This window comes from Cricetulus griseus, chromosome 2 (genome assembly GCF_003668045.3).
Source record: "Cricetulus griseus strain 17A/GY chromosome 2, alternate assembly CriGri-PICRH-1.0, whole genome shotgun sequence".
In the NCBI taxonomy this organism is placed as follows: Eukaryota; Metazoa; Chordata; class Mammalia; order Rodentia; family Cricetidae; genus Cricetulus; species Cricetulus griseus.
In genome coordinates, this window is record NC_048595.1 from 1,372,313 (window position 1) to 1,396,160 (window position 23,848).

Here is a 23,848-nt window from a genome sequence, read left to right on the forward strand (position 1 = left end):
TCCTGCCGACACCCAAAGGAAGGAAAGTGGGTAGGGTTTCCCACACTTCAGGTTCTCAAGTGGATATCCTCGAGTTCCCAGCTGCCACCAGAGGTCACACTTCAGCACTAGGCTGACAAGGGAAGAGACCTGAATGGTTCTTTCCCAGGTTCTGGGAAAGATGACTGGGGTGAGTGGAGACTCAGACAGGAAGTCACTTGTCAGGGGAATTTCCTGACCCCGTGGATACCCCCACGGTGTCAAGCATGACCTGGTAAAAGCTTCATGGGGTGTGCAGGAGATAGAAGTCTTTTTCCCAGAGTTGGGTGTGGTGGTGCACACTTTTTTAATCCCAGCTTGTCTCTTCCCATAGTGAGAGATAGATCCTCTGTGGGCAGTGACCTTGAGCAGCTTCTGGCTATCTTGTTAAAGGCCTTCAGCCTTTTGTGTCCATGTGGTCTGAGATGCCACCCATTCCTGTGACTCTGCCTATTAGCATGTCTGTCTTCAGGGAGAGGACAATTTGGGGCCCTCCTGTGCCCCATTACCCAGCATACAGTAGGTGCTTCATAAATGGGCTATAAACAGAGTAGGACTCTTGGTGGCTGAGGAACCCAGGACTCAGGTGAGGCCCAGCTGGGTCAGGGGCCTCCCATTTCCTCACAAGGGGCAGTGCCTGGGACAAGGGACCTATCCTGACCTAGCTGGGGCTTCTGTCTGCAGGTGGGGCTTTCCTAGCTATGCAGATAGAGGAAGCAGTCTCTGTTTATCTGGACAACAGGTTGGATGTCTGGTTCATGGTCCCCAGAGCCTGCATCACTGATCACTGAGGATGGTCAAGAGGGAGCAGCCTTCATTAAGAAGCCCACATCTTCTTGGAGTCCAGGCCTTTCATCTGAAGTCCACCCTGCATGGGGTCCTTGTGCTCAGGTGGCCCTGCCTGGAGCTGCTGTCCCTTGTCCCACAAATGCTGGCCACACTCACAGGATTTGTTCTGTCAGGGCACAGGTGGGTTGGGCGAAGAGCTGACAGGCCAATGTGACAGCTGTCACATTCCATAGCCTCAAGATGTCTCTTGATCCATTACCTCAGTCCACAGGAGATCTTGACACATTTGAAGACCAGGGCCCACTCTGTGGAGAGAGGAAAGCTGAGAGAACTTGGAGGCTGTCTTGAAGCTGGGCTGAACACTCAGCATCAGTCTGCCTGCCTGTGGGACCTTGGCCATCACTGACTTGATTGACCGTGCGGCAAGACTCTCCTTTACGGGGACACTGGTTGCCATGCCTTCCATCCTTGCATTACCCTAGCTAACCCATGACTCTTCTACCAGCATGTTGACCTTAGAGTTTGCTGCTTCCAGGCCAGGAAGATCTGGACAATATGTCCCCATGAGGATGGACTTCGGGGTCCAGAATTAGCTGCCCCGTAAATACTGACTGAATGTTTGGGAGGATGATTGAGTGGATGACCAAGGTCCCCACAAAGTGAACTCATGCATGAGAAAAGGATTGGGTGAATGACTGAGTGAATTAGCGTTGTGTGGGGAGCATTTAACAAGTAAGGGAGGGGGCACTTTCCTTCAGACCCGGGGAAGTCCCTGACAAAGTCATGGCTAGGGTCTTGCTACACATCAATACTTTGCATATTCAATATTTTCTCTGTAAAATTATGTTCCGTGATCCTGTCTGTGTAAAAAAAAAACGTCATATCGAGAACCACTTGTTTGCCACTGTAATGAGTCGGTGGAAAATAAGTTAGTGTTTTGTCTTTAAGAAGAATCCTGAACTTAGCAGGCGGCAGGAAGTGCAGCTGTTGGAGGGTTTGATTTTACTCTCCCCTGGCTTCCTTTTGTGTCTGAGGAAAATAGCCTGTGAACTAAGCTGAGCCAGAGCCAAGGTCCAGGTCATGGGCTAAGCTCAATAATTTTGTAGGCAAAGTGCAAATTCTTGCGCTCCCTTGGGTTCTCTTTTTCTCTTTTCTTTCTCCCCCCTTTTCATCTTTTCTGGAAAATTGTGAGACAGTGAGGACACCTGTCAGAAACCCTCGTGAAGGTAGTCTTGCTAGTGTTGACTAGGTCACACCAGGGTCCCTCCTGGTGTCTCTCTCTCTCTCTCTCTCTCTCTCTCTCTCTCTCTCTCTCTCTCTCTCTCTCTCTCTCTCCTGGCCTCTAAGGGCACTACATTCACATGAACACAGAAACACACACATACACATGATTGAAAATTAAATAATTAATCTTTCAGAAATACAGGGGTGTTGTTTTGGTATTTTTGAGACAGAGTCTTACTATATAGCTCAGCCTGGCCTGGAATTCTTTGTCCTCCTGCCTCAGACTCCTAAGGGATGGGATTCATAGAAGTGCATTTTAAAGAAATACAGTGAGCCAGGTATGGTAGCATAGGCTTTTTAATCCAATCATTTGAGAGGCAGAGGCAGGTGGATCTCTGTGAGTCTGAGACCAGCCTGGTCTATAGAGTGAGTTCCGGGACAGCCAGGGCTACATAAAATGTACAGGACATAAAATCTACTATTTCAACCATTCATAAGTTTTTGTACTAGTGCAAAGTACACTTCCCATTCTTTCCAAAAAGACTTATTTTTTTAATTTTTAAAAGTTTTATTTTGTGTATAAATGTTTGCCTGTATGTATGCTTGCATGCACACCACATGATTGCAGTGTCTGAAGAAACCAGAAGTGGGTATTGGTTCCCTCTGGAACTGGACTTACAGATGGTGGGGAGCCCCCATATGGGTGCTGGAAACAGACTAGGTCCTGAGCCATCTCTCTTATTCCTGGTTCTTATTATTTTAAATGTTTTGTATTTGTTTGTATCTCTGTGTGCCAGTAGAAGCTGGAAGAGGGCCTCAGACCCTCTGGAGCTGGAGTTACAGGTAGTTAAGTTGCCCAACTGTGGTGATATATTGTTTATGACTTAATAAAGCTTGCCTGAAGATCAAAGAAGCAAGACAGCCAAGTCACCAGAGACTCTTACTTCTACCAGGGCTGGGGTGATCCTGATCTCCACGTGGCTGGAGACTATTTGCCCAAGACTGAATGCCGAATACTACACGGAACCCTGAGTTCTTATATACCTCTCTAGTGCTGGGATTAAAGGCGTGAGGTCTGTTTCTCTTTTAGACTGATTCACTCTCATGCAGCCCTGGGTGGCCTTGAACTCACAGAGATCTGTCTGCCTCTGTCTCCTGAGTCCTGGGATTAAAAGTGTGTGCCACTACCACCTGGCCTATATGGCTATGGCTAACTTTGCATTCTGATCTCCAGGCAAGCTTTATTAGATCTTAATATATCACCACCCCCAACAGAAGGACTGGGAAACAAAGTCGGATCCTCTTCAAGAGCACTGTGTGCTCTTAACTTCTGAGCCTTCTTTCCAGTCCCCACACTCCTCATTTTTGTATAGCCATCAGCACTGTCCACACTGGGAACACTTTTTCAGTATCCTTGTGGACTTCTCCCAGCCACCTTATCTCTGCTTTGCCTTCTTCCCATCATCTTCCCACTGTCTTCTCTTGCATGGATCTTACAGTATCTATTGTTCTGTGTCTGGCTTCTCTCTCTCAGCATGGTACCCTCAAGGTTCATCCATCTTATAACGTGTGTCAGTGCTTTATTTATTTATTTATTTATTTATTTATTTATTTATTTATTTTTGTGGGCAAGCATTTCACAGTAGGATTTTGCTATCTACTTGCCAGAGCGCAGATACTTCTGCTTTTCAGCTGGTGGGAATCATGGCGATACCAATGTCCATGGCCCTGGAGGTGGCCTCTGGTCCAGGGCTGAAGGGTGGAGAGAGGGAAGAAACCTGACTGAGCAAGTGGGCTATGCAACCTGCCCTAATGCCCGACTGGGTCCTTGCTGGGGAAAGCATGGCCTCTTGGGTCTGCCTTGGTGGTTTGGGCTTCACAGGGCTATGCGTGTTCATCCATCACTTGCAAATACTTTTCTGGTAAAGGAGCAAAATCTGGCCGTCAAGCCAGGCAGAAGTGAAAGTAGAAACAAAAAGGGGCTGCAATGGTCTCCATCAACCCCCTGGGGGCCATGTCTGGCATTTTTTCAGGACACAGATGAGAAGATACACATTAACTGTTGCAGATGTCGAACTTGGAGATTCACGTCCTTGTGTGTGGGGTGTGGGTGTTTCTGGGAATCAAACTCAGGTCCTTACACTTGTGTAGCAAGCACTTCACATTTACCGAGTTAAATATCTCCCTAACTCCTGGGGACAGGGGCTTCTGAATTCATACTCTGAGCCCAGTGTCCAGACTGTCTGAAGTTGGCACCTTAGGTGATTAAGGTTAAGTCGGGTCACTAGGGTGACATTGAAGACATGCTGGAGGCTCCAGGGATGTCAGTGAACATAGAGAAGGTGCTGTCTGTGGCTAGGAAGAATGCATTGGAGGGGCCAGCCTTGCCACATCTTTGAGCCAAGTTCACACCTTGTAGGATAGTGGAGGTGTGAATATTTCTTCTTTTTGCCATTGACATAGATGATTAAGGCAAAGTTTCTCATAGACCAGACTGATCTCAAACTTGCTATGTAGGCAAAGATGACCTTGAACAATTTCTTTTTCTTTCAAGACGGGGGTTTCACCGTTTAGTCTGGCTTTCCTAGAACTTCGTAAGCAGACCGGCCTGGCCTCAACTCAGACATTTGCTTGTTTCTGCTTCCAAAGTTACCTTGAGCTTCTGATCCTTCTGCCTCTATCTACAAGGGCTGGCAGAGCCACAAAACCCAGATTGAATACTTGCTTTTAAGTCCCATCTGTGCTGTCTTGTCATGGCCACCAGACCAGCTCAGATGACCCCACCCCAGTCACACACTTTTTGGATCTTTCTGTCCGTCCTGATCGCTCTGCTTGTCCCAGAGCTTTGCTTAAGTGTAATCACATGATGTGGTCCTTTGTGTCTGCCTCCTCCACACAGCTTGGGCTCGGAGAACATGTGATGTGTGTCCACAGTTTATCTCACCCTATTTGCAAAGTAGGACCTCAGCTTCTTGTCCCTCTGTTGGGAGGAAGATACTGAAACCACTTCCATTCTCACGTGGTCTGAATTGAGTCGTTATCAACTTTTCTCTAAAACTTATTTATTTGTGTGTGTGTGTGTGTGTGTGTGTGTGTGTGTGTGTGTGTCTGTGTGTGCACACATGTGCAAGCACACAGATGGGCACATGTGTGAACATGCCTGTGTGTGTATGTATGGAGGACAGAGGCTGACACTGAATGTTTCCTCCATCACTTTTTACCCTATTTTTTCAAGACAAGGTTTCTCACTGAACCTGGAGGTTGCTGTTCTAGCTAGAATGGCTGGCCATTGAGCTCCCAGGATCGGGCTAATTTCTGACCCTTCAGTACTGGAGTTCCCGACATACACCACCATGCCCAGTTTTTACGGGAGTACTAGTGGTCTGAACTCAGATCCAGCTAGCACTTTGCCCACTGAGCCTTCCTTCTAGCACTGCTTCTGATGTCTGTGAATGTTTGTGTACATATCTGTGTGTACCTGGGAATTTAAATGCTGGGTCATGCAGACAGTGTGTGCTGACTCTGTAAGAGTTGTCCAATGTGGTTGCACCATCTAATATCTGGTGAGAGATCTCTTTGCTCCACATCCTTATCATGCTTGGTTGGGTCAGAGCCTTCTAACTGTGGAAAGGCCCCTCCTGTGGTTTTTAACTTGAATTTTCCTAATGGCTAATGATGTATAGAGTGTCTTTCGTATTCTTCAGTGAAGTCAGGTGTTTCCCCGGCTCCTGCCCCTTGGTTTTTCAAGGCAGGGTTTCTCTGTGCAGCCCTGAATGTCCTGGAACTTTTGTGACCAGGCTGGCCTTGAACTCACAGAGATCTGCCTTCTTTTGCCTCCCAAGTGCTGGGATTAAAGGCATGTGCCACCACAACCTGGCTAGATTTTTTTTAATGTTAAGAAAAATTAGGTTGAAGCTGGGCAGTGGTGGTGCATGCCTTTAATCCCAGCACTTAGGAGGCAAAAGCAGGCAGATCTCTGTGAGTTTGAGACCAGCCTGGTCTATAAGAGCTAGTTCCAGGACAGCCTCCAAAGCCACAGAGAAACTCTGTCTCGAAAAACCAAAAAAAAAATATGAATTCAAAACATGTTTTGGTTATGCGATTTATGTACTGCGAGGCTTTTTCCCAGTGTGTGGCTTGCCTCTCATTTCCTCAGCAACACACTCTGAGGTGCGGACATCCTCTGTCTTCACAAAGCTCACCTTCACTTGTTTCCCCCACTGTTTGTGTGATTTCTATCCACTCAAAGACACCGCTGCCCGCTCAAGGTCTTTTCTCTTGGTTTTGCAGGTTGGGCGTTTATGGTCAGGCCTATGGTCCACCCCAGATACTGGATTTCACTGCCGTGCTACAGATGTTGGAACATACTATCCACGTCTTTGCTTTGAATTACTATTTTATTACTGTTAATTTTACATGAAGTCTCACTATGGAGCTCAGGCTGGCCGGGAACCTTCTTCTATATGCCCTTCCCCCCAGTGTTGGATTATAAACCCAGGTTTCTATTCTTTTTTTCAAGATTAGTTTTATTGATTACTTATGTATACGTGTGTAGGTATGTGCACATGAGTGCAGGTGCCCATGGAAGCCAGATGAGAGCATCAGATCCCCTGGATCTGAAGTTATGTGTTCAGTGTGGGTGCTGGGAACTGAACTCTGGTCCACTGCAAGAACAGCAGGTGCTCTTAACTCCTGAGCCATCTTTCCAGTCTTGGAAGGCTACCTTCTCAGATAGCCAGCTCTCTGAATAAAGTACAACTTCCTGTCTGCACATTGCCCTTTTGGTGACAGGCAGTATGAGGTCTAATATCCCGGGTCCAGTCACATTTTCCTGCTCTATAGATGACTAGTAATTTCCAGCCAAATGCTAGTCATCATTTTACCTACTGGATGATCTGGATTTTGCAGGGTGGGGAGGTCCCTCCTCTGAGGGATGCTGTGCCTTGTGCTAGAGTGCAGCCAGCAGTTTGGTGCTCACTTTGCTCTCCCTGTAGCTGTGCTCGGTGTTTCAGTGGCATCCCGTGGTTCTTTTGGGGCTCTTCACTAAGCCCTGGCCTTCCCAGGGCTCACTGGCTGCCCAAACTACTCCCAAATTAGTTGCACACCAGGTCTTGGGAGCTCTCCCACTCAGAGACCTCCCACAGTTTTCCAGCCGCTTGCTGTTCAGGGCTCAGGGGAGCACCCAGCACACATAGCTGACCACCTGTGTGTTCCTGTCCCCTCCTTTTTGAGCACAATTTAAGCATCTCTGAGCCCTGCCTTGTCAACCCAGCAAGGCATCATGTCCCGGCCTCTGTTCGGAGACCACAGGCCTTGTTAAGTGTTAAGTCCTTGTTAAGGACCCATGAGTCCTACGACTCTTCTCTTGAGCTTCTTGCTTTTTCATATTGCTCAATTTTTAAAAAAGAGCCGATTCATGCATTTTCAGTCTCAAAGTAACCACTTCTTTCCCCACTGCCTTCTTTATTTTCTTTTTGGAGATGATAGGATCTCTCTCTCTCTCTCTCTCTCTCTCTCTCTCTCTCTCTCTCTGTGTGTGTGTGTGTGTGTGTGTGTGTGTGTGTTTGGGGTAGGGGGGCTGTCTATGCAGTCCAGGCCAGCCTTGAACTGCCAATCCCAGAGTGCTGGGACGGGTATGTGCCAACACTCCAGACTCTACCAGTTCTGTTTTGATGAGCGTGTGCACTGATGTGCTCTCTACCAGACTCAAATGTGGCAAACATGGCTCTGACAGGTTTTGCCCTTTAGCCTTCTCTCTCCCTTTCTAAAAACAGTTAGATTATATTCCTAAGATAGCCCCATGGCTACTGGCTCATTCCCAAGACTAAACGCCAAAGTCCAGGATTCAAAATTCATTATACAGCTATACTGGCTAGCCTGTCCAATCAGGACTTACCAAGTCACCCACCCCAGCACAGACTCTGCCTTTTTCAATGTAAAAATCCACTCCTATAAAAAGCACCTGCTGCTGAAGCTTGCTGTCTGCCTTTGCCCAATCCAGAGGCAGCCCCCACCCCCGCTTACCCACCCCTCCAGGGTAATAAATGTCCTTTGTGCTGAGAACTTGGTGTCTGGGTGTGTCCTGTACCCCTCCGAGGGGCCACTCCTTTTCTCACACGAACTGTTTTCGGTATACCCACCATTCTCAGGGCAGCCATGTGCATTGCTGCACACATTCCGCATGCTTGGCTCTTTCTGATTCAAACTGGGAGTTGATTTAAACATACTTTCTGCTTACTTACAATTTTCCCAGACAGGTTTCCCTGGTGGGCAGTTCTAACAGAGTAGGGATGTCCATTGAGTTCATAATACACTGTCCTCTTAGCCTTCATGGCCATGGTTCCTGATTCTAGGTGGTCCCAGAGGATGGTAACCAAAGATAAGCAGGTGTTGGGGAAATAAGAGGCCCCTGTAAACACCAGACTGAAATGTGGCAAGGTGTATGAGGCAGAAGCCTGGAGCTTGGAGCTGAACCAAAGAGCAAGACCTGGGGTCACATGCTTCTGCCTCAGCGTCTGAATCCTGGAAAGCCCCAGGCTGCTGATCTCTGTCAGCAGCTTTCTGACTGTCAGCACAGCCTAGATCTCTGTTCTCCTCAGCTGCTAGCCTCGATGTCCAGTCCACTTCCTCCATGACAGCTGGAGTGGGATTCCCCTCCCCCATCTCATCCGGCCCAGCACTGGTCTGTCTTTGGTGGTTAGCTTCCTCCTCACGTCTTACTTCTCAGCAGTTCCCTGAAGGATGGTAACCTTAGGGTCTGTTCCTCAGAGCCACTCTTGCCAGTGCAGGGTGTGTCTGTGTTCACGGCTGGCACTAACGGTCCCTGCAGTGTCTCACCAACAGGGGACCCGGTGGCTCAACGGGAGTCCTTAACAGAGAATTCCCTTCCCTCTATGTCATCTCCATCCTCCAGGAGTTCATTTGTCACACACAGCCCAGAGCAGTCTTGCACACTGAAGCGTGGAAGCCTGGCATTTAGAGTGGGTTCCCTCACTAGGGAAGCTTGGCACTGGACTTGAAGGTGAATGAGTCAGGGCCTCACCTCATCTCCCAGAAATGAGATCAGACATTTCCTCCATTTCATTTCCCACCTTCTCAGCAAGAGAAAGAAGAAATACCACGGGGGAAATTCCAGATGCTGGAGACTGTCCTGATGGGGGTCAATACAACAGGGGGACAGCAGGGATGGGCGGGGGGCCCTGTGGAGGTCAGGCTGATAGATACTAGGGGAAGTCCTCTAGAGGATGGCTAGGTGACAGGGATAGGATTTGGGGAGAACTTGTGGCTTGGGTCTTCTGCCCTTTGGAGGTCAGAGTCTTGGCATGGGCATTGGCATCTGTGATCAGATCCGTGTTGTCTGAGCTTCCCATCTTCAGCGGAGAGAAGGGTTGCGCTCAGGGTACCCTGCACAACCTCTCAGCTTCCCCTGGATCCGGTGGGCACCCAGCAGGAGACTGGCCTCAGGGCCTCTGGGTTTAGAGTCTGGTCAGGACAGCCAAAGGGATCTTGGGGTGGGGGGTTCTTAGAGTATATGGGGGCAGGAGGTAAAAGCCCAGGGATGTTGGCACCTCTCCACCTGTTCAGTAGCTGAAGTAAGGGGGTGAAACCAGCAGGTGACAGCCACTAACTAGTGCTTTGAAAGTGGATAAGACCTGGATCCAGCCTCTGCTGTCTGGCTAGTCACTGGGGGCCTGAACAGAGCTTATCTGGTGATGGGCATGAGATGGCCTGGGTTGAATGAGTGGCTGATCACCCCTAGTTTTCATTTCATTATACATGGTTGGAGAGTAATAAGGAGCAGGAGTGGATCTGTTTAGGACAAGATCCATGCATAGACAACATGTCCCATAGGCTGGCATCTGGTGGTGGAGGGGTGAGCAACCGGGCATTCCCCATTCAGCTAGGTACTACATGGTGTCAGTAAGTCTTGTCTCTTGCTGTGTCCCAGTTTCCCAACTGGATGATGATCTCGGATTGTGTATCTCTTGGGAATGGTGGCTTGGGAATCTCATCAGAAGCCTCTGGCCTCCCCACCCTGGGGCATGTTTCTGAGAGCCAGGAGACATACCAGCAGCCCAGAGCCTTCTTTCTATATGTTCTGAGGCAACCATGAGCTATAGGGCTTTGACCATTTTCTCAGGGCTCACTTGTGGGATGGGGTACATCTTCTCCTTACTGGAAGCTCCCACAGTGCTATGTTGGGCTGCCAGAAGAGGAGTTGGAAGAGTTTACCCTCCCACAGGCCCTTGTACTACAAGGTTGGAAGATGAAGGTGAGAATCTCACGAAGGCACCCACAATGCGACCCCCATCTGGTCCCCACTTCAGAGCCTTAGGGACTGGGAGTGCCACCTCCAAGTGACCCAGCTGGATGTCAGAAACAACCTGACCCCAGGCCCAGGAAGCTTTGGCCTGACAGGGCACCTCTCTTCATGCCCATTTAGAAACACTGCTCCTGCCCTAACAACTAGCTTTTTCTCTCTGAGTCTACAGTTGTGACCTTTGGACATTAGTGGCTGTAGCCAGTGTGATCCTTATCAGTGGACAGCCTTGCAATGCTGGCTGAGCTCAGTACCTGTGGCTTGTACTGCCAGGAACTTGGTAGTGGTGTGTTCCTGTCTGCGTGTGCTGCTTTTACTTTCTGTGGCTAGCCACCCTGCACTGACTACTACAAACAGGGGCACACGGATGGCTGTGTGGGACAGCCTCTGCAACATACAGCAGATTCTTTGGTATCCCTTTGGGGTGGGATTCTGGAGGGCTGTGGACTAGTGTTCTGGCTAGCTTTATGTCCACTTGACACAAGTTAGACACATCCCAAAGGAGGGAACCTCAACTGAGAAAATGCCTCTATAAGATCTGGTTAAAGAGCATTTTCTTAATTAGTGATTGACAGGAGGCAGGGGCAGCCATTGTGTGTGGTGCCATCCCTGGACTCTATAAGAAAGCAGGCTGAGCAACATGCCATGGGCAACAAACCAGTAAGCAACACCCACTGTGTCCTCTGCATCAGTTCCCACCTCTAGGATCTTACCCTGCTTGACTTCCTCCCATGATGGACTATAATGTGGCAATGTAAACCAAATAAACCCTTTCCTTCCCAAGCTGTTTTTGGTCATGGTGTTTCATCACTTGGCAATAGTAATCCAAATTAGGGCAGTTAGTCAGGACCCAAAAAGAGCTGTGGGTGGGCCAGGACCAACTGTCTTCTAGGCTGGCCCACAGTGTTCCCTGTGAGTTCTAGGTGTGGGCAAGACTTGGATATGAAGAAAACCAGACCAAGGCTGGTGTGCCAGCCAAGCCTATGAGGGTAGTGACCAATTTGGCTTAGATGGAGCAACCATCTGTGACAGCAGAGGGAGAGAGCATTTAGCACAGGTTGAAGGATCTTGAGGAACTTGACTTCCTGTGTTATGTTGTAGTCGCTCAGTTCTCTTTGGAGCCTAGGACTATAGAAACCCCACCTCCAGGCTTACTGAGGTCCATGGTCAAAGGCCTGGCTCAGGGCACAGCGTTAGTGCTTTGTAGTAAGAAACCCCGCCCACATCCGCAGGCAGGAAAGTAAGACCGTTCCGTTCTTCTGCCTGTCCCCTCGCAGAGACAGGCAGGGGAGGCCCAAGGTTGCCCCAGGGCAATAAGGAGTCCTGCTTCACCCTTCGAGGATAAAGGTTGGCTCCCATTGCTAGGGCCATAAGTGTATAGGCTGAGGAATCAGGCCGTGGTGTTGGGGAATGTGGTGAGGAGCTCCTGGGAGGTCCTGTCTGCTATGTTGGGAGGTGGTTCACAGATAAAGCTCCCAGTTTCCTGAGGCTGAGGTTCCTATGTCAGTCTGTCTGCCTGTCAGAAAACCCAAGAGGAACAGCAAGGTATTTGAGGTGCCCCGGGAGACATACGTAACTTCCACAGGGTGTTTGCTCAGTCTGGGTGTGTGCAAATGGGAACTCTTGTTCCTTTGCTCTCCTCCCCCCACCTAATCTATAGATCTCAAAACCCAGACTGCATTTCTCTTTCGTTTTCATCTTTTGCCGATGGGCTGAGAAGGGTGTGTGTGGGGGGGGCAGGCCCATGGAGCTCCTGGCCTGCAGTGTCTTGATCAGGAACATGGAACCTCTGCCAGGATGGGGGTCTTCACCCTGGAGCCAGGCCCCTACAGACAACACCTTCAGGCTGGTGAGTCCCTGAGCCTTCTCCTGTCCCCAAGCTCTGTCCTCTCGAGCCCAGCTCCAGCCACAGCATAGATCACCTCAGACCGGCCACCTAGGCTCTGTCTGGGCCTTTTGCTCAGGGGGCTCTTTGTTGCTGGATATCTAGACATGGACATGTATGAGGACAACTTCATGTTGGGAGGCCACAGGCAGGCTGGCCCCAGGGGCCTCTACTCACAGGCACCTGCTGAGGCTCTCATTTAAGAGCAGGTGGTGGTGCCCTGGGCATGGTGGCCCTTGGCAGGCCCTGGCCTGGAAGAGCCTCTGGGCAGGCCCTATGCAACTCTGTCCTGAGGACAAGCATGTTCATTCCTACAGTGCAAGTAGACATCAGGGCAGGCTATCAGGAGCCAGTGTGTCTCACCTGTTTGCTCAAGTGGGCACTGACCCCCAGCCAGAAACAGCTGCTCTCCCCTAGGACCCTGAAGAGCTGCTCCCACCTCTGCTGACAGCCTCTGAGTCCACCCTAAGCTGACCCTGCTGCCTCCCCAGGTCAGGCCCAGAAAGAAGGCAGAAGAGAGGTTAAGCAGGTGTGAGCTCTGAGCCTGTCTCACAGAGACTGTGAGCTGAGAGGCTGCTGCTTCCCCAGTGCACAAAGCAGAGCATGAACTGAGGCCCTGGGCCACCTGGGGGAGGAGCCATGGGATGGAGGGAAGATGGTCCCCTCCAACACTCTCCCCTCTCCCAGGTGTTGTGTGTCTTCCTTTTGAACTTCCTGCAGTGTATCTCTGTCCAGCCCTTGTGCAGAGAGGAGGAGTATTCTGTGGGGGGCGAGTGCTGCCCCATGTGCAACCCAGGTAGGAGCAGCTCCAGGAGTCATCACTGTGCCAGGGAAGCTCCTGTCCTGAGTCTCTTGGCTTCTGGGTCCTCAGCAGATGCAGGCTGTACAGTGTTCAGTCCGGGAATAGCCCCTGGCAGCCTGTATTCCTCAGCCTCGGGCACCTTTGCTGTGCGGGGTAGGCCCAGCCGAATCAGAGGCTGAAACAAAAACAGGGCTATGATCAGAGCCAGTCCTGGGTGAATCAGGAGGTCCCATATTGTGAACTTCTGGATTGTCCATAGAGGGCACACAGGAGGCAGATGGGCTGACAGGTCCCGTGGGGCCTTTGTTTTGGTTGGTGCCATAGCTGCTGGAGTTCTGGGTGAGGGTGCAGGGTAGGCTTCTGCAGTTCCCCACCACTGAGGAACTGTGGGTCCTGGCTGCAGGTTACCATGTGAAGCAAGCCTGCAGTGAGCGGACAGGCACAGTGTGTGCCCCCTGTCCCCCACAGACATACACTGCCCATGCAAATGGCCTGAGCAAATGTCTGTCCTGCGGAGTCTGTGACCCAGGTAGGCGCTCCTGAGGAGGTGGGCTGTGCAGAAGGCACTCCCTGGTGCGCTGGGACGGCTGGAGGGTGGCTGCTTTCATTGCTCTGTCTCTGATGGCAGACATGGGCCTAGTGACCTGGCGGGAGTGCTCCAGCCGGGAGGACACTGTGTGCCGCTGCATCCCAGGCTATTTCTGTGAGACTCAGGATGGGGACCACTGTTCCACCTGCTTGCCGCATACCACCTGCCCTCTGGGACAGAGAGTACTAAAGAGAGGTGAGCTGGATGACTGTAGGTTCCTCCTCTGAGTCCATTCTTGTCCCGGTGTCCCTGCTGTTTGGTGTTCAGAAGCCCTCCAATTCAGGGATCTCAGAAGGAGTAGAAACCTTGGCCACCCCCCAGGCCACTCACCTGAGACAAGTCCTGGTGGCAAGAGAGGGGAGAGGGGTATAGGCTGACAGGTGAAGGGAGGTTGAGACGGCAGAAGATTGGGGAGGCAGAAGGCCACCGAGGGCAGAGGAGAGCAGGGGAAGGCAGAACAGGGACAGGCAGGAGAAGGCAGAGAAAAAGGCTTTTTGGTGAGTCAGGAAGAGGGCAAAGGGCAGAAGAGGGAAGGGGAGCTGGATCAGCACAGTGGCTCCCACTTCTGGTCTAACCTCAGCTATCCAGTCTCGTCTCAGATGCCTTGCAGGGAGCCTGACTTGTAGGGTAACCTAGGCCAACCTCACTACTCACCAGATGTGAGTGTGAGGCCAGTCTTTCCTCCCTTCTGGAATCTGTCCAGGACACACAAAAGGGTTATGCAGTGAAGGACAAGGAACCCGGATTCTTACATGAGGCCCTTTCCTTGTCCAGGACGTCCCACAACTACCCAGCCCCTCTCACGCATCCTCAGGGAATCATCTCCCACCACCGCTCCCTCTACCAGCCACAGAGGCTGGTTGGAAGGCTCCAGAACAGACAGATTCCCAGGCCCCTCCCCAGGGAAGCCTGGCTCCCTGCAAGCTTGAGGCCAGTGTTTTCTGTGGTCTCTCTCTGACCCTCAGGTAATCATAGCCAGGACACTGTATGTGCTGACTGCCTGACAGGAACCTTCTCACCTGGAGGAAATCAGGAGGAATGTCTGCCCTGGACCAAGTAGGTGAACTGTACCCTGGGGAAGGAACTTTCTGTTCCCCTGGGAGATGAGTGTCCTATGCCAGCAGAGTTGCACCTGCCACAGACCACCCCAGCCGGGAGTGGGGGTCCCTGGGATGAGGGTTCTCGAAGACTAGCTGGGTAAGGATTCGGTGGTGACAAACAGAAACAAACACAGAGGCAGTTTGAATCTGAGTGTATTTTGTGGCTTTCAAGCAAGGCTTTTTATCCAGGATAAAGCATAGCTTTTCAGAGTTTGGGTTCACTGAAGTAAACCCAGATAGAGCAAATGACATCAAAGCTACTAGGCACAGTACATGCAACTTATCCAAGGCTAACAATAAATCATTCAAGGGTGACCACAGAAAACCGCCTATTTTCTAAGATCAGGCTAATAAATTTTGTGGTCAGTTATTGTTAACGTTTGTCGCCTAGCTCTTGTGAATCTTTGAAATATTGAGCTATTTTGACTTTTTCTTATCAAAATACACTCTTTACCAAATGTTTAAACTTACCCTCAATTACAAATGTACAGCCATATGAAATTTTATTGTTGGGGAAGTTTTCGTCAATACTGTTTGTACTTATGTGAATGATTTGAAAAGCGCTGGTTTTCCTGGAGATGAGGTCAGTGATCACGTCTCAGGGGACAGTTTCTCATCTATATACTTTGTTTAAAATGTCAGCATAGACTTTCAGAAACGTTTCGTTAATATGAGAAAAGAATAGAAGAGCAGAGATTGCCATGAGAACTACGGCTCAGAATTTTTCTCCGGCCCAGAGTTATTGCCTCAGTCTGAGGAATTTGTCACACAGAATCCACTGGATTTGGTGTGGCATGCACCCTCAGTAGGCTGCACAGCAACATGGGTGAGCCTGAGCTCCCAGAGATCACTGGGCCTTAGGCAGGAGGCCACAGGATGTGACCAGTTCCCACCCTATCAGTGTGGGAGTCATGGATGTGGCCATGATTTCTTAGTTAGGGTTTCTATTGCTGGGAAAGACACCATGACCACAGCAACTCTGATTAAGGAAAACATTTAACTGGGGCCCACTTACAGTTCAGAGGTTCAGCCCATTATTGTCATGGTGGGAAGCAAGGTGGCATGCAGGCAGAGATGGTGCTGGAGAGGTAGCTGAGAGTTCTGCATCTGGACCAGCAGGCAGCAGGAAGAGAGAGTGACACTGGGCCTGGCTTGAACATCTGAAACCTCAAAGCCCACCCCAGTGACAATTCCTCCAACAAAGCCAGCCTACTCCAAGGAGGCCACACCTCCCAATAGAGCCACTATGAACCTTTGGGGGCCATTTCCATTCAGATCACCACAAAGATGACCTCAGGTGAGGTCTCTTCTCCACCTGAGCCAGGACCCCTTTAAATGTGGGTCCCACACCCTATAGGTAACCTGAGAACTCAGGGTCTCTGAGGGCTGCTATGCTTCCTTGGGTGGTCATGTGCGGCTTCCCTAGGGAAAGGCACAATGGCCTATCCGTCCATATGCTTGTCACTGCTTTGGCTTCAGTCCCCAGCTTTGCCCTATCAACCCTCCTCACCCTCCCTCCTCCCTCTCCTCCCTCCCTCCCTCCTCCTCCTCCCTCCCTCCCTCCCTCCCTCCCTGCCCCCTCCTTCCTCCTGTTCCTTGCTCTTTGCTGTCATTTCTGTCTTGTTCCTTTGTTCCTCTTTCCTTTTGTCTTGTTTCTCCCTTTTCTCTGTCTCTCCATGAATGGCTTGAAGACTGTGACAAACCTTAGTCCTATCTATCTCAGAGCTGTTGGCCACCTGAGTGGCTCTGAGCTGTATGGACCCTGGCCCCCCACAGTGCCCACAGCCTAGGTCTCCCACCAAATCTCTCGGCTGTTCTCTCCTAGGTGCAGTTCATGGATTCAGAAAGAAGCAGAACGTGGGACCAGCAGCACAGATGTCACCTGCTCCTTCTCCTGGAAATTCTATGTCGTTTTGTTCATCTCTTTGGCTCTTTTGGCGGCTTTACTAGCAGTCTGCATCTACTTTGGAAGAAAAATACTGCATACCAGTGAGCAACATCCCATCCTATCAGGCCGCAGGACCCCAGAGGCATCCTAAGGGTCCTTGCAGGGGTTGGGTCTCTCTTTGCACAATGGATAGTGGTGAAGGCTTTCCTCAGAACCCAGCTGTCAGGTGGCTTCTCTGGGGCCCTCCTTCCGTCCCTCCCCCTCCTTCTCCCCCCTTCCTCTTTTTTTCCCCTCTCTTTGTTCAGTCTCCTTCCTCTGTCTCAGCTGTTCTGTGCTGAGCTGGGCACCAGAGCCCTTGTTTACAGATCAACTTGGGCCTGGGAAGCTGTGGGCCTTCCTGGAGTTCAGGGAAGCCAAAAAGAACACCAAGGACCAAACAGGTCACACTCTTGTCAGTGAGGAGGCATACCCCTGTGTGCTCACCCCTGGTGTTCCCCGGGCTCTGAGGTGGGTCGGGCAGCCCATCCCCAATCCCTGCTCATGGGAGTAGCAAACCCTAACTCTGTGAAGTAAGTGAGCGGTTGGCTTTGACCTCCAGGAAGGTGGGCAGACCTGTTCTTTGACCTGGTGGGCCTCCTATGGGTCTTGACACATGTCCAAAGCCCACTTCTACTCTTAGAGAATGTCAGACTCTGGGGGTAGACCACACAGCTGGAAGCCCAGAATGTGGGTTCTCCATTGCTGTGTACCCATCTCCCTTGGCCAGTCTTGCTTCAGCTTCTCTCATGACCTGATGTCTTTGTGTTACAGGACAGGTGGCCCAGGAACTGGAGCCTTTGCAGGTATCATTGCTAGAGGTGTTTGGGTTGGAAGAGGAGGTCCCTCAGGATGAAGGACCAAACTCCTTGGTCTATGCTGAGATTTACATGCTCCCAAGAACCATGCAGCACCCTGCTTGGTGCCTGAGAGGTGGGACCTCACCCTGGGTTTCTCTGGCAGGGGCAGAAACAAGACAACACTGTCAAGTTGCCAGTCACCGAGGTTGGGCTCGCTGTGGCCGAGGAAGAGACAGCTTTCAACTGTATGGATTCTGTGTGATAAGACACCTGAGAGGCCATAGTGGGAAACTTCCATATGCCTGTGGAGCGTGGCTGCTGCCCTGGGCTGCTCCAGTACCATGCAACAGTGGAGATGAGGTTTTAGCTCAGAGTCGAGGAGTTGCTTTACCATTCTTACTGTTAAATGGGGTCCAGGGGTCTCTACATTTTCCCATCTGTTCCCATGTGCCCCTTCACCCAAATCCTTGGAGGTGGTAAGCCAAAACCTCCGGTGTCAATAGCAGCTACCACTGGCCCTACTGCCCAGCTCTTCCAGTCAGTCCAGAACAGCTCAGTCTAAACCCTAGGCTTCTGCCAGTTCTGGATATGTTAAGCCCAGGCCTGATCGTCTGTTGGGCTGGTGAGCCCTGCGTCCTGGAGCTGGGGTGTACCTAGTGAGATGTGAACAAGGCATTAGGGGATTCGTTTATTTTGGGGGTCCAAGCTATATTCCCAGCAATATTTTCATTTTTATTTTGAGGAGGAGTCCTATGAAGCTGTCAGGACTCATCCTGTATCTCAGGCTAGCCTTAGATTTGATCCCCTACCTCAGCCTCACAAGTAACTATGATTACCTCTGTGGGCCTCCAGGCTGGGACAAGATGATTTTTCTGTTCTTTTCTTCTGTGTGTGTGTGTGTGTGTGTGTGTGTGTGTGTGTGTGTCTGTGTGTGTGTGTGTGTGTGTGTGTGTGTGTGTGTGTGTGCATCTTGAGCCAGCTTGGGGCTCACCAATTCAGCCAGACTAGTCTACCACCTTGTCTCTGTCTCCTCAGTGCTGGGAGAAGACGCCACTACGCCAAACCTTTTAAGTGAGTTCTGGGGATGAACTTAGGTTCAAGAATTCATGTCCTTATGTTTGTGGGACAAATGCTTAATGACAGAGCCATTCTCCCGTCCTCAGAATAATTTTCTAAATTATGTTTGTATTTGTTCTTTTTCACCCTACTTGTTAGAAGAAATAAATATTTTTGTTACATACCCTGTCTCTATATAGACATCTTGTGTTTCATCAAATATTTGTCTGTCCTGTGACTGTGATGGTGGCTGCCCCAGGATGACCCCATCCCCGTGTCATGCTGGGCACCCACTGGCAGGAGGTGCAGTCACCACACCCTCACTGATGTGATCTTGCTCAGTGGCTTTGATTCTGTCACTGCCACACTTTCCAGCCCCGTTGTGCAATAGGAGTCTTTGTACCTTTCAAGTCACTCCATGGCAGTGACTGCCTGTCGAGCCAAGTGCCGTGCTCCGGTCTCGTAACTCGTCTCCTTGCCGCAGTCCTGGCATCAGTTCTAAGTAACTGTTTGCATTTACAAAGCACATTGTCACTGTGGCGAAGTGTGCTCATTCTGAGGCCCACAGTGGTCAGCCTTGATTTGTCAGCTTGATTGAGTTCAGAGGTGACTTTGAGGCCAGTAAGATACATTCAGGGTGCACTTGTGGAGCATCTCCAGAGAGGGTTTGCTGAGGGAAGATTCCCATCCTCAGTACAGGTACAACCATCCCGTGGGGTACGCCCAGATGGAAGAAAATGAGTGCCAGTCTTCCCTCCCTGCTCCCTGGTCGCTGTGAGGCAGGTTGCTCTGTCACACCACAGAAGCAACAGAGCCAGCGATCATGGACACTGCCAAAAATGGTGAGCTGAAACACACCCTTCCTCCTTGAAGTATTTCCCATAGGGATGGGCCATCCCATTGATGCTACTTGTGGTATCTCTGCCTTAGTTGTGAAGAGAACACCATGAACAAGGCAACTAATGAAAGACAACATTTGATTGAGGGCTTGCTCACAGTTTCAGAGGGTTAGTCTGTTATCGTCATGACAGGAAGCACACAGGCATGACACTGGAGGAGTAGCTGAGAACTTCATATTCTCATCCATAAGCAGGAGAGAGAGAGACAGAGACAGAGACAGACAGACACACAGAGAGACAGACACACAGAGAGACACAGAGAGAGACAGAGACAGACAGACAGACACACATGCACAGAGACAGACACACACAGAGAGAGACACACATAGAGAGAGACAGACACACATAGAGAGACAGACACACAGAGACAGAGACAGACAGAGACAGAGACGGACAGACAGACACACACACACAGAGACAGACACACAGAGAGAGAGACACACATAGAGAGAGACAGACACACATAGAGAGACAGACACACAGAGACAGAGACAGACAGAGACGGAGACAGAGACAGAGAGATAGACACACACAGAGACACACAGAGAGACACAGAGAGACAGACAGAGATAGACACACAGAGAGAGACAGAGAAAGACAGAGACAGAGAGACAGACACACACAGAGAGACACACACACAGGGAGAGATCTGGAGGTGAGCTTTTAAAGCCTATCTCCAGAGACACACTTCCTTCAACAAGTGCCTGCCATTTGCTGTGGTACTGATGGATTCTAATGAGACTGTAGAAGGAGCCTGGATTAATTTCTCAGAAAGAGGGCATCAGAACCTGGTGATCATCAAGAGAGCCAGTAACACAGAGGGATCTGTCCACCAAAGAATCATACCAACTCTAAGTACACGCACAGATACAGCTTGGCCCAGTACAGCCTTCCTGAGTCTTAACTCCACAGTAGCTGCTGACCTACCTGGGGCAACATGGGGCCTTCTGTGGGGACTCTGTGCTGTCAGCATTCAGGATGTGCTCCATAAGTTCGAGATAAATCAGATGCACCAGGCTTGACTGATGTCTAATTTTCTAAACTCTTCATTCTGATCTAAATTTCGGGATCAGGGTTCTGCCACCCAAGCCCACATTCTGCCTGAAAGTCTCCAGCAACGCGCCATTGTATTGATCTAGATCTGTTGGCCCCTGGCTTTGCTCTGACTGCATCTAGAGCCTGGTGTCCAGGTGGCCAGGGTCCAAGTTGCCCTAGGACAGCACCTAATAATGGAGCTTTGAATTAACAAAAGAGACATTCGAATTACTGGGAGGTAGGGAGGTGGTTGTTAAGGTTTGGGCACAGCGGGGCCTGAGCATCACTCTTTTTGGTTTGTCAGAATGTGTAGGCTTAAAACTTCAGAACAGGACATGAGCAGGACCCTAAGAGCCAATGCCTCCTCCTGCTCTTGCAGAGTTCTCTTCTCTCTGCCCTCTGCCCTCCCACAGCAGGACAGGGCATGTGTGCTCGACCAATCAGAGGCAGAGTTCAAACCCACCGGAGTCAATGGAGGCCTGGGAAGCTGTGTGGCACTGTGTTCCTAGTGTTCCTTGAACGGGTTGTCTGAAGCTGTGGAGAGCTCTGGAGATGCCCAGTCTGGACCCCCAGAACCAGCACCTTCAAGCCACATTTACTCAGGCTCTGTGAGAGGTGCAGCGGGACCCCAAAGGCGCTAGTTCTTTGTATCCAGCCACCCACACAGGATGCCTGTTCCACAAATGGTTTTATTCTGATGGTTTAACGTCTGGAGCCTCATTTACCCTTCCTTCCAAGAGGAGCCAGCTCCTGGATTAAGGAAACAGGGGCCAATTAGTTTGCAATTTATGCTCAGACTAACTAAGCTGAAGCCCATCTGCAGGAGTTATTTTTCTCATTACTTGGACCAAATGCATGACAAGAAACAACCTAAGGGGGAAGGGTTTTATTTTTTGTCTTCTAGAGTGAGAGCAGCATTAATTATGGTGGGAAAACTATGGTGCATCTGCAGTCGGGAAGCACAGTGAAGAATGCCGAAGCGAAGCTTGTCTTCTTGTTATTCAGTCCAGGACCCTTTCCGGTGGAATGGTGCTGCACCCCCCCACCCCCACCCCCAAGGGAATAACCACTCCTAAGGTTACTCCCTCCTCAATCGACTCAATCTAGAAACTCCTTCCAAAGGTGCCTAGAAGTTTGTTTCCATGGTGATTCTAAATCCCAACATGATGATGACCAACATTTTAACCATTGCATTGCCGGACTTAAGAGTCACAGCCTGTTCACCAACAAACCAGGTTTTGACACCTGTCTTTGAGAAGACAACTTAAAAAGCAGAAGGTCTAAGCAGCCTGCATCGTGGTAGTGTCTGCACTGTGAGACAGGCCACAGGACAAGACGATGCTGTCTCTTCAGGTGGATGGCTAGAGGGCAGGGCAACCTGAGGCCACAGTGCTGGGTTTTCAGCCTAGCTTCTCATCTCCGTGTACTATGTGACTTTTGCCTAGGAGCCATGAGCACATGTCTAGTTACTCCAGATAGGACACTAGAGACCTTTGCCCTGCAGGTCCCACCCCTGCTGTTGTGGGGCCTGGCAGGAGCTGCCTTTGAAATGCTCTGGCAGTGAGGTATGGCTTTCGGAAGCTGGCAGGACTGGGAAGTGCAGGGAGGGGAAGGCAGGGAGTGCCAGAAGGGCACCACAGAGGCCGGTAGGAAGGAAACAAACAGGGTTCAGCTGCGGCCTGGGAAGTGGCAAGGGCAGGAATAACCGGACAGGATGGAGTCTGCAGATGGCCACACTGGGCAAAGAGATGGAGCTCCAGTGACCTCTTTGGGTCCATCTTCTTACCCCTGACCTGAGGTGGAGGTTCAAGTAGAGGCCAAAGTGATGCATTTAAGCAGTCAAGCCATTTGGTCCCACCTACCACAGACCCATTGTTGCCTCTCCTGTAAAGTGTTCTGGCAAATTGGAAGTCTCTTTCCAGAAGTTTCTCTTCTGGATGGCCCAAGCTTTAGGCTTTCTTGTCTCACAGTGTTAGAGTTCTGGGGTAATTCCAGTCTCCTGGGGGTCCGTGCTTCAGTAGTCTGAGAGTCACCATGAGGAACGAAAACGAGTCTTTAGAACATTTTCCTCTCTGCCAGGTTAGTTACAGTCACACAGCCCTTCATCTCCTCTAGGAGCCGTTTATACCCCAGGCCAATGGTCCCCAGAGCCTGAGAGCTAAGATTGGCTCTACAGTCAACCAAGCCTAGGCCTGCTAATGGCCTTGTCTGGTCTTTCCCATGGAAACCACATGAAGGTTCCCACCTGTTGGTACCTTGATTCTTCTGCTTGCTGATAAACCCTGGGGTTTCCCCAGGTGGCCCTATGAGGTGTGGGGGAGGGGCTGTAATAAGCCTGCTTCTCAATGGTGGTTTCTCCTGATCTACAATCTGACCAGCCTGCATCATGGTAGTGTCTGTACTGTGAGACAGGCCACAGGACAAGACGGTGCTGTCTCTTCAGGTGGATGGCTAGAAGGGCAGGGCAACCTTAGGCCACAGTGCTGGGTTTTCATCCCACCTTCTGTTCTTCATGCATCCTGTGACTTTTGCCTAGGAGATGTGAACAAATGTCTAGTTACCCCAGATAGGACACTCAAGACAGACCAAAAACAACAACAAAAAAAATACTACTATCTACGCCTAGCTTAGAAACATATATATATATATATATATATATATATATATAGTATATATAGTCTAGCTACTTACAGAGCATGAACAACTCCAAGTCAGCTGCATTAGTGAAAAGCCTACCCCCACATGAGTGACAGCTTGGGAGAGCCACAATCTGGGAGCTCCATGCTCTACCTGTAAACATCTTGGCTGGCCAGTGAACCTCCTCTCCTCAGTAATTACTACTACTTTTTTAATCTTGGGAAGGCGCCATGGGAACATTTTTAGGATATTCCTAGGCCATTTAAATTTCCTTTATTTTCCTGGCCTCCAAAGCCCTCTTCTCCCTCCAGGAGGGGTTGCTTTGTTTGGGAGGAAATAGCTACACAACAGCCTCAGAGGGAGACAGAATGGTTCTACACAGGCCTGTGGCTTCCTGAAAACTTCAGCTCCTGAGTTGGAGCAGCTGCCATGTGTGACCACAGGAACCCCATCACTGGTCCCTGGAGAGCAGGGCAACTGCTCTTTGTTGTAGGTGGCTGCAGGACAGTCATAAGACAACTATGGTTAAGCCTGTTGGCTGCAGCAGCAAGTGCTCACATGCATGGACTGTTCTCCCAACTCAGGGCCACAGACTCCTCGGCCCCAGAGCCTCTTTCTGCACACCACACTGGTTATGTCACTTCTTGCTGGTGCAGGGAGAGCCCAGCTGTGGAGGCTTGAATGAGAATGTCCCCATGGGTTCATATGTTTGTATGCTTAGTCCCCCAGTTCAACTGGAAGGACTAGGAGGTGTGGTCTTGTTTGAGGAG

General features: G+C 50.3%; 1 protein-coding gene across 1 annotated transcript; it reads left to right on the forward strand.

Annotated features, from left to right (window-relative positions):
• Positions 1 to 12,131: 12,131 nt before the first annotated feature.
• Tnfrsf14 (TNF receptor superfamily member 14) lies at positions 12,132 to 18,262 on the forward strand. Its single transcript, XM_035438866.1, has 8 exons — positions 12,132 to 12,200; positions 12,924 to 13,032; positions 13,442 to 13,567; positions 13,667 to 13,822; positions 14,593 to 14,683; positions 16,553 to 16,716; positions 17,426 to 17,457; positions 17,615 to 18,262. The coding sequence occupies exons 1-8, from the start codon at positions 12,132 to 12,134 to the stop codon at positions 17,711 to 17,713; spliced, it is 846 nt and encodes a 281-aa protein (XP_035294757.1). The 3' UTR covers positions 17,714 to 18,262.
• The last annotated feature ends 5,586 nt before the right edge of the window (positions 18,263 to 23,848 follow it).

What these genes read in the sequence shown, in the direction of transcription:
- Tnfrsf14 (XM_035438866.1), top strand. Translation starts at nt 12,132, where the DNA reads ATGGAACCTCTGCCAGGATGGGGGTCTTCACCCTGGAGCCAGGCCCCT. An exon ending in CTGCCCCATGTGCAACCCAG is followed by an intron (nt 13,033 to 13,441) that starts GTAGGAGCAGCT and finishes TCCTGGCTGCAG; the next exon opens with GTTACCATGTGAAGCAAGCC. An exon ending in AAGAAAAATACTGCATACCA is followed by an intron (nt 16,717 to 17,425) that starts GTGAGCAACATC and finishes TTTGTGTTACAG; the next exon opens with GACAGGTGGCCCAGGAACTG.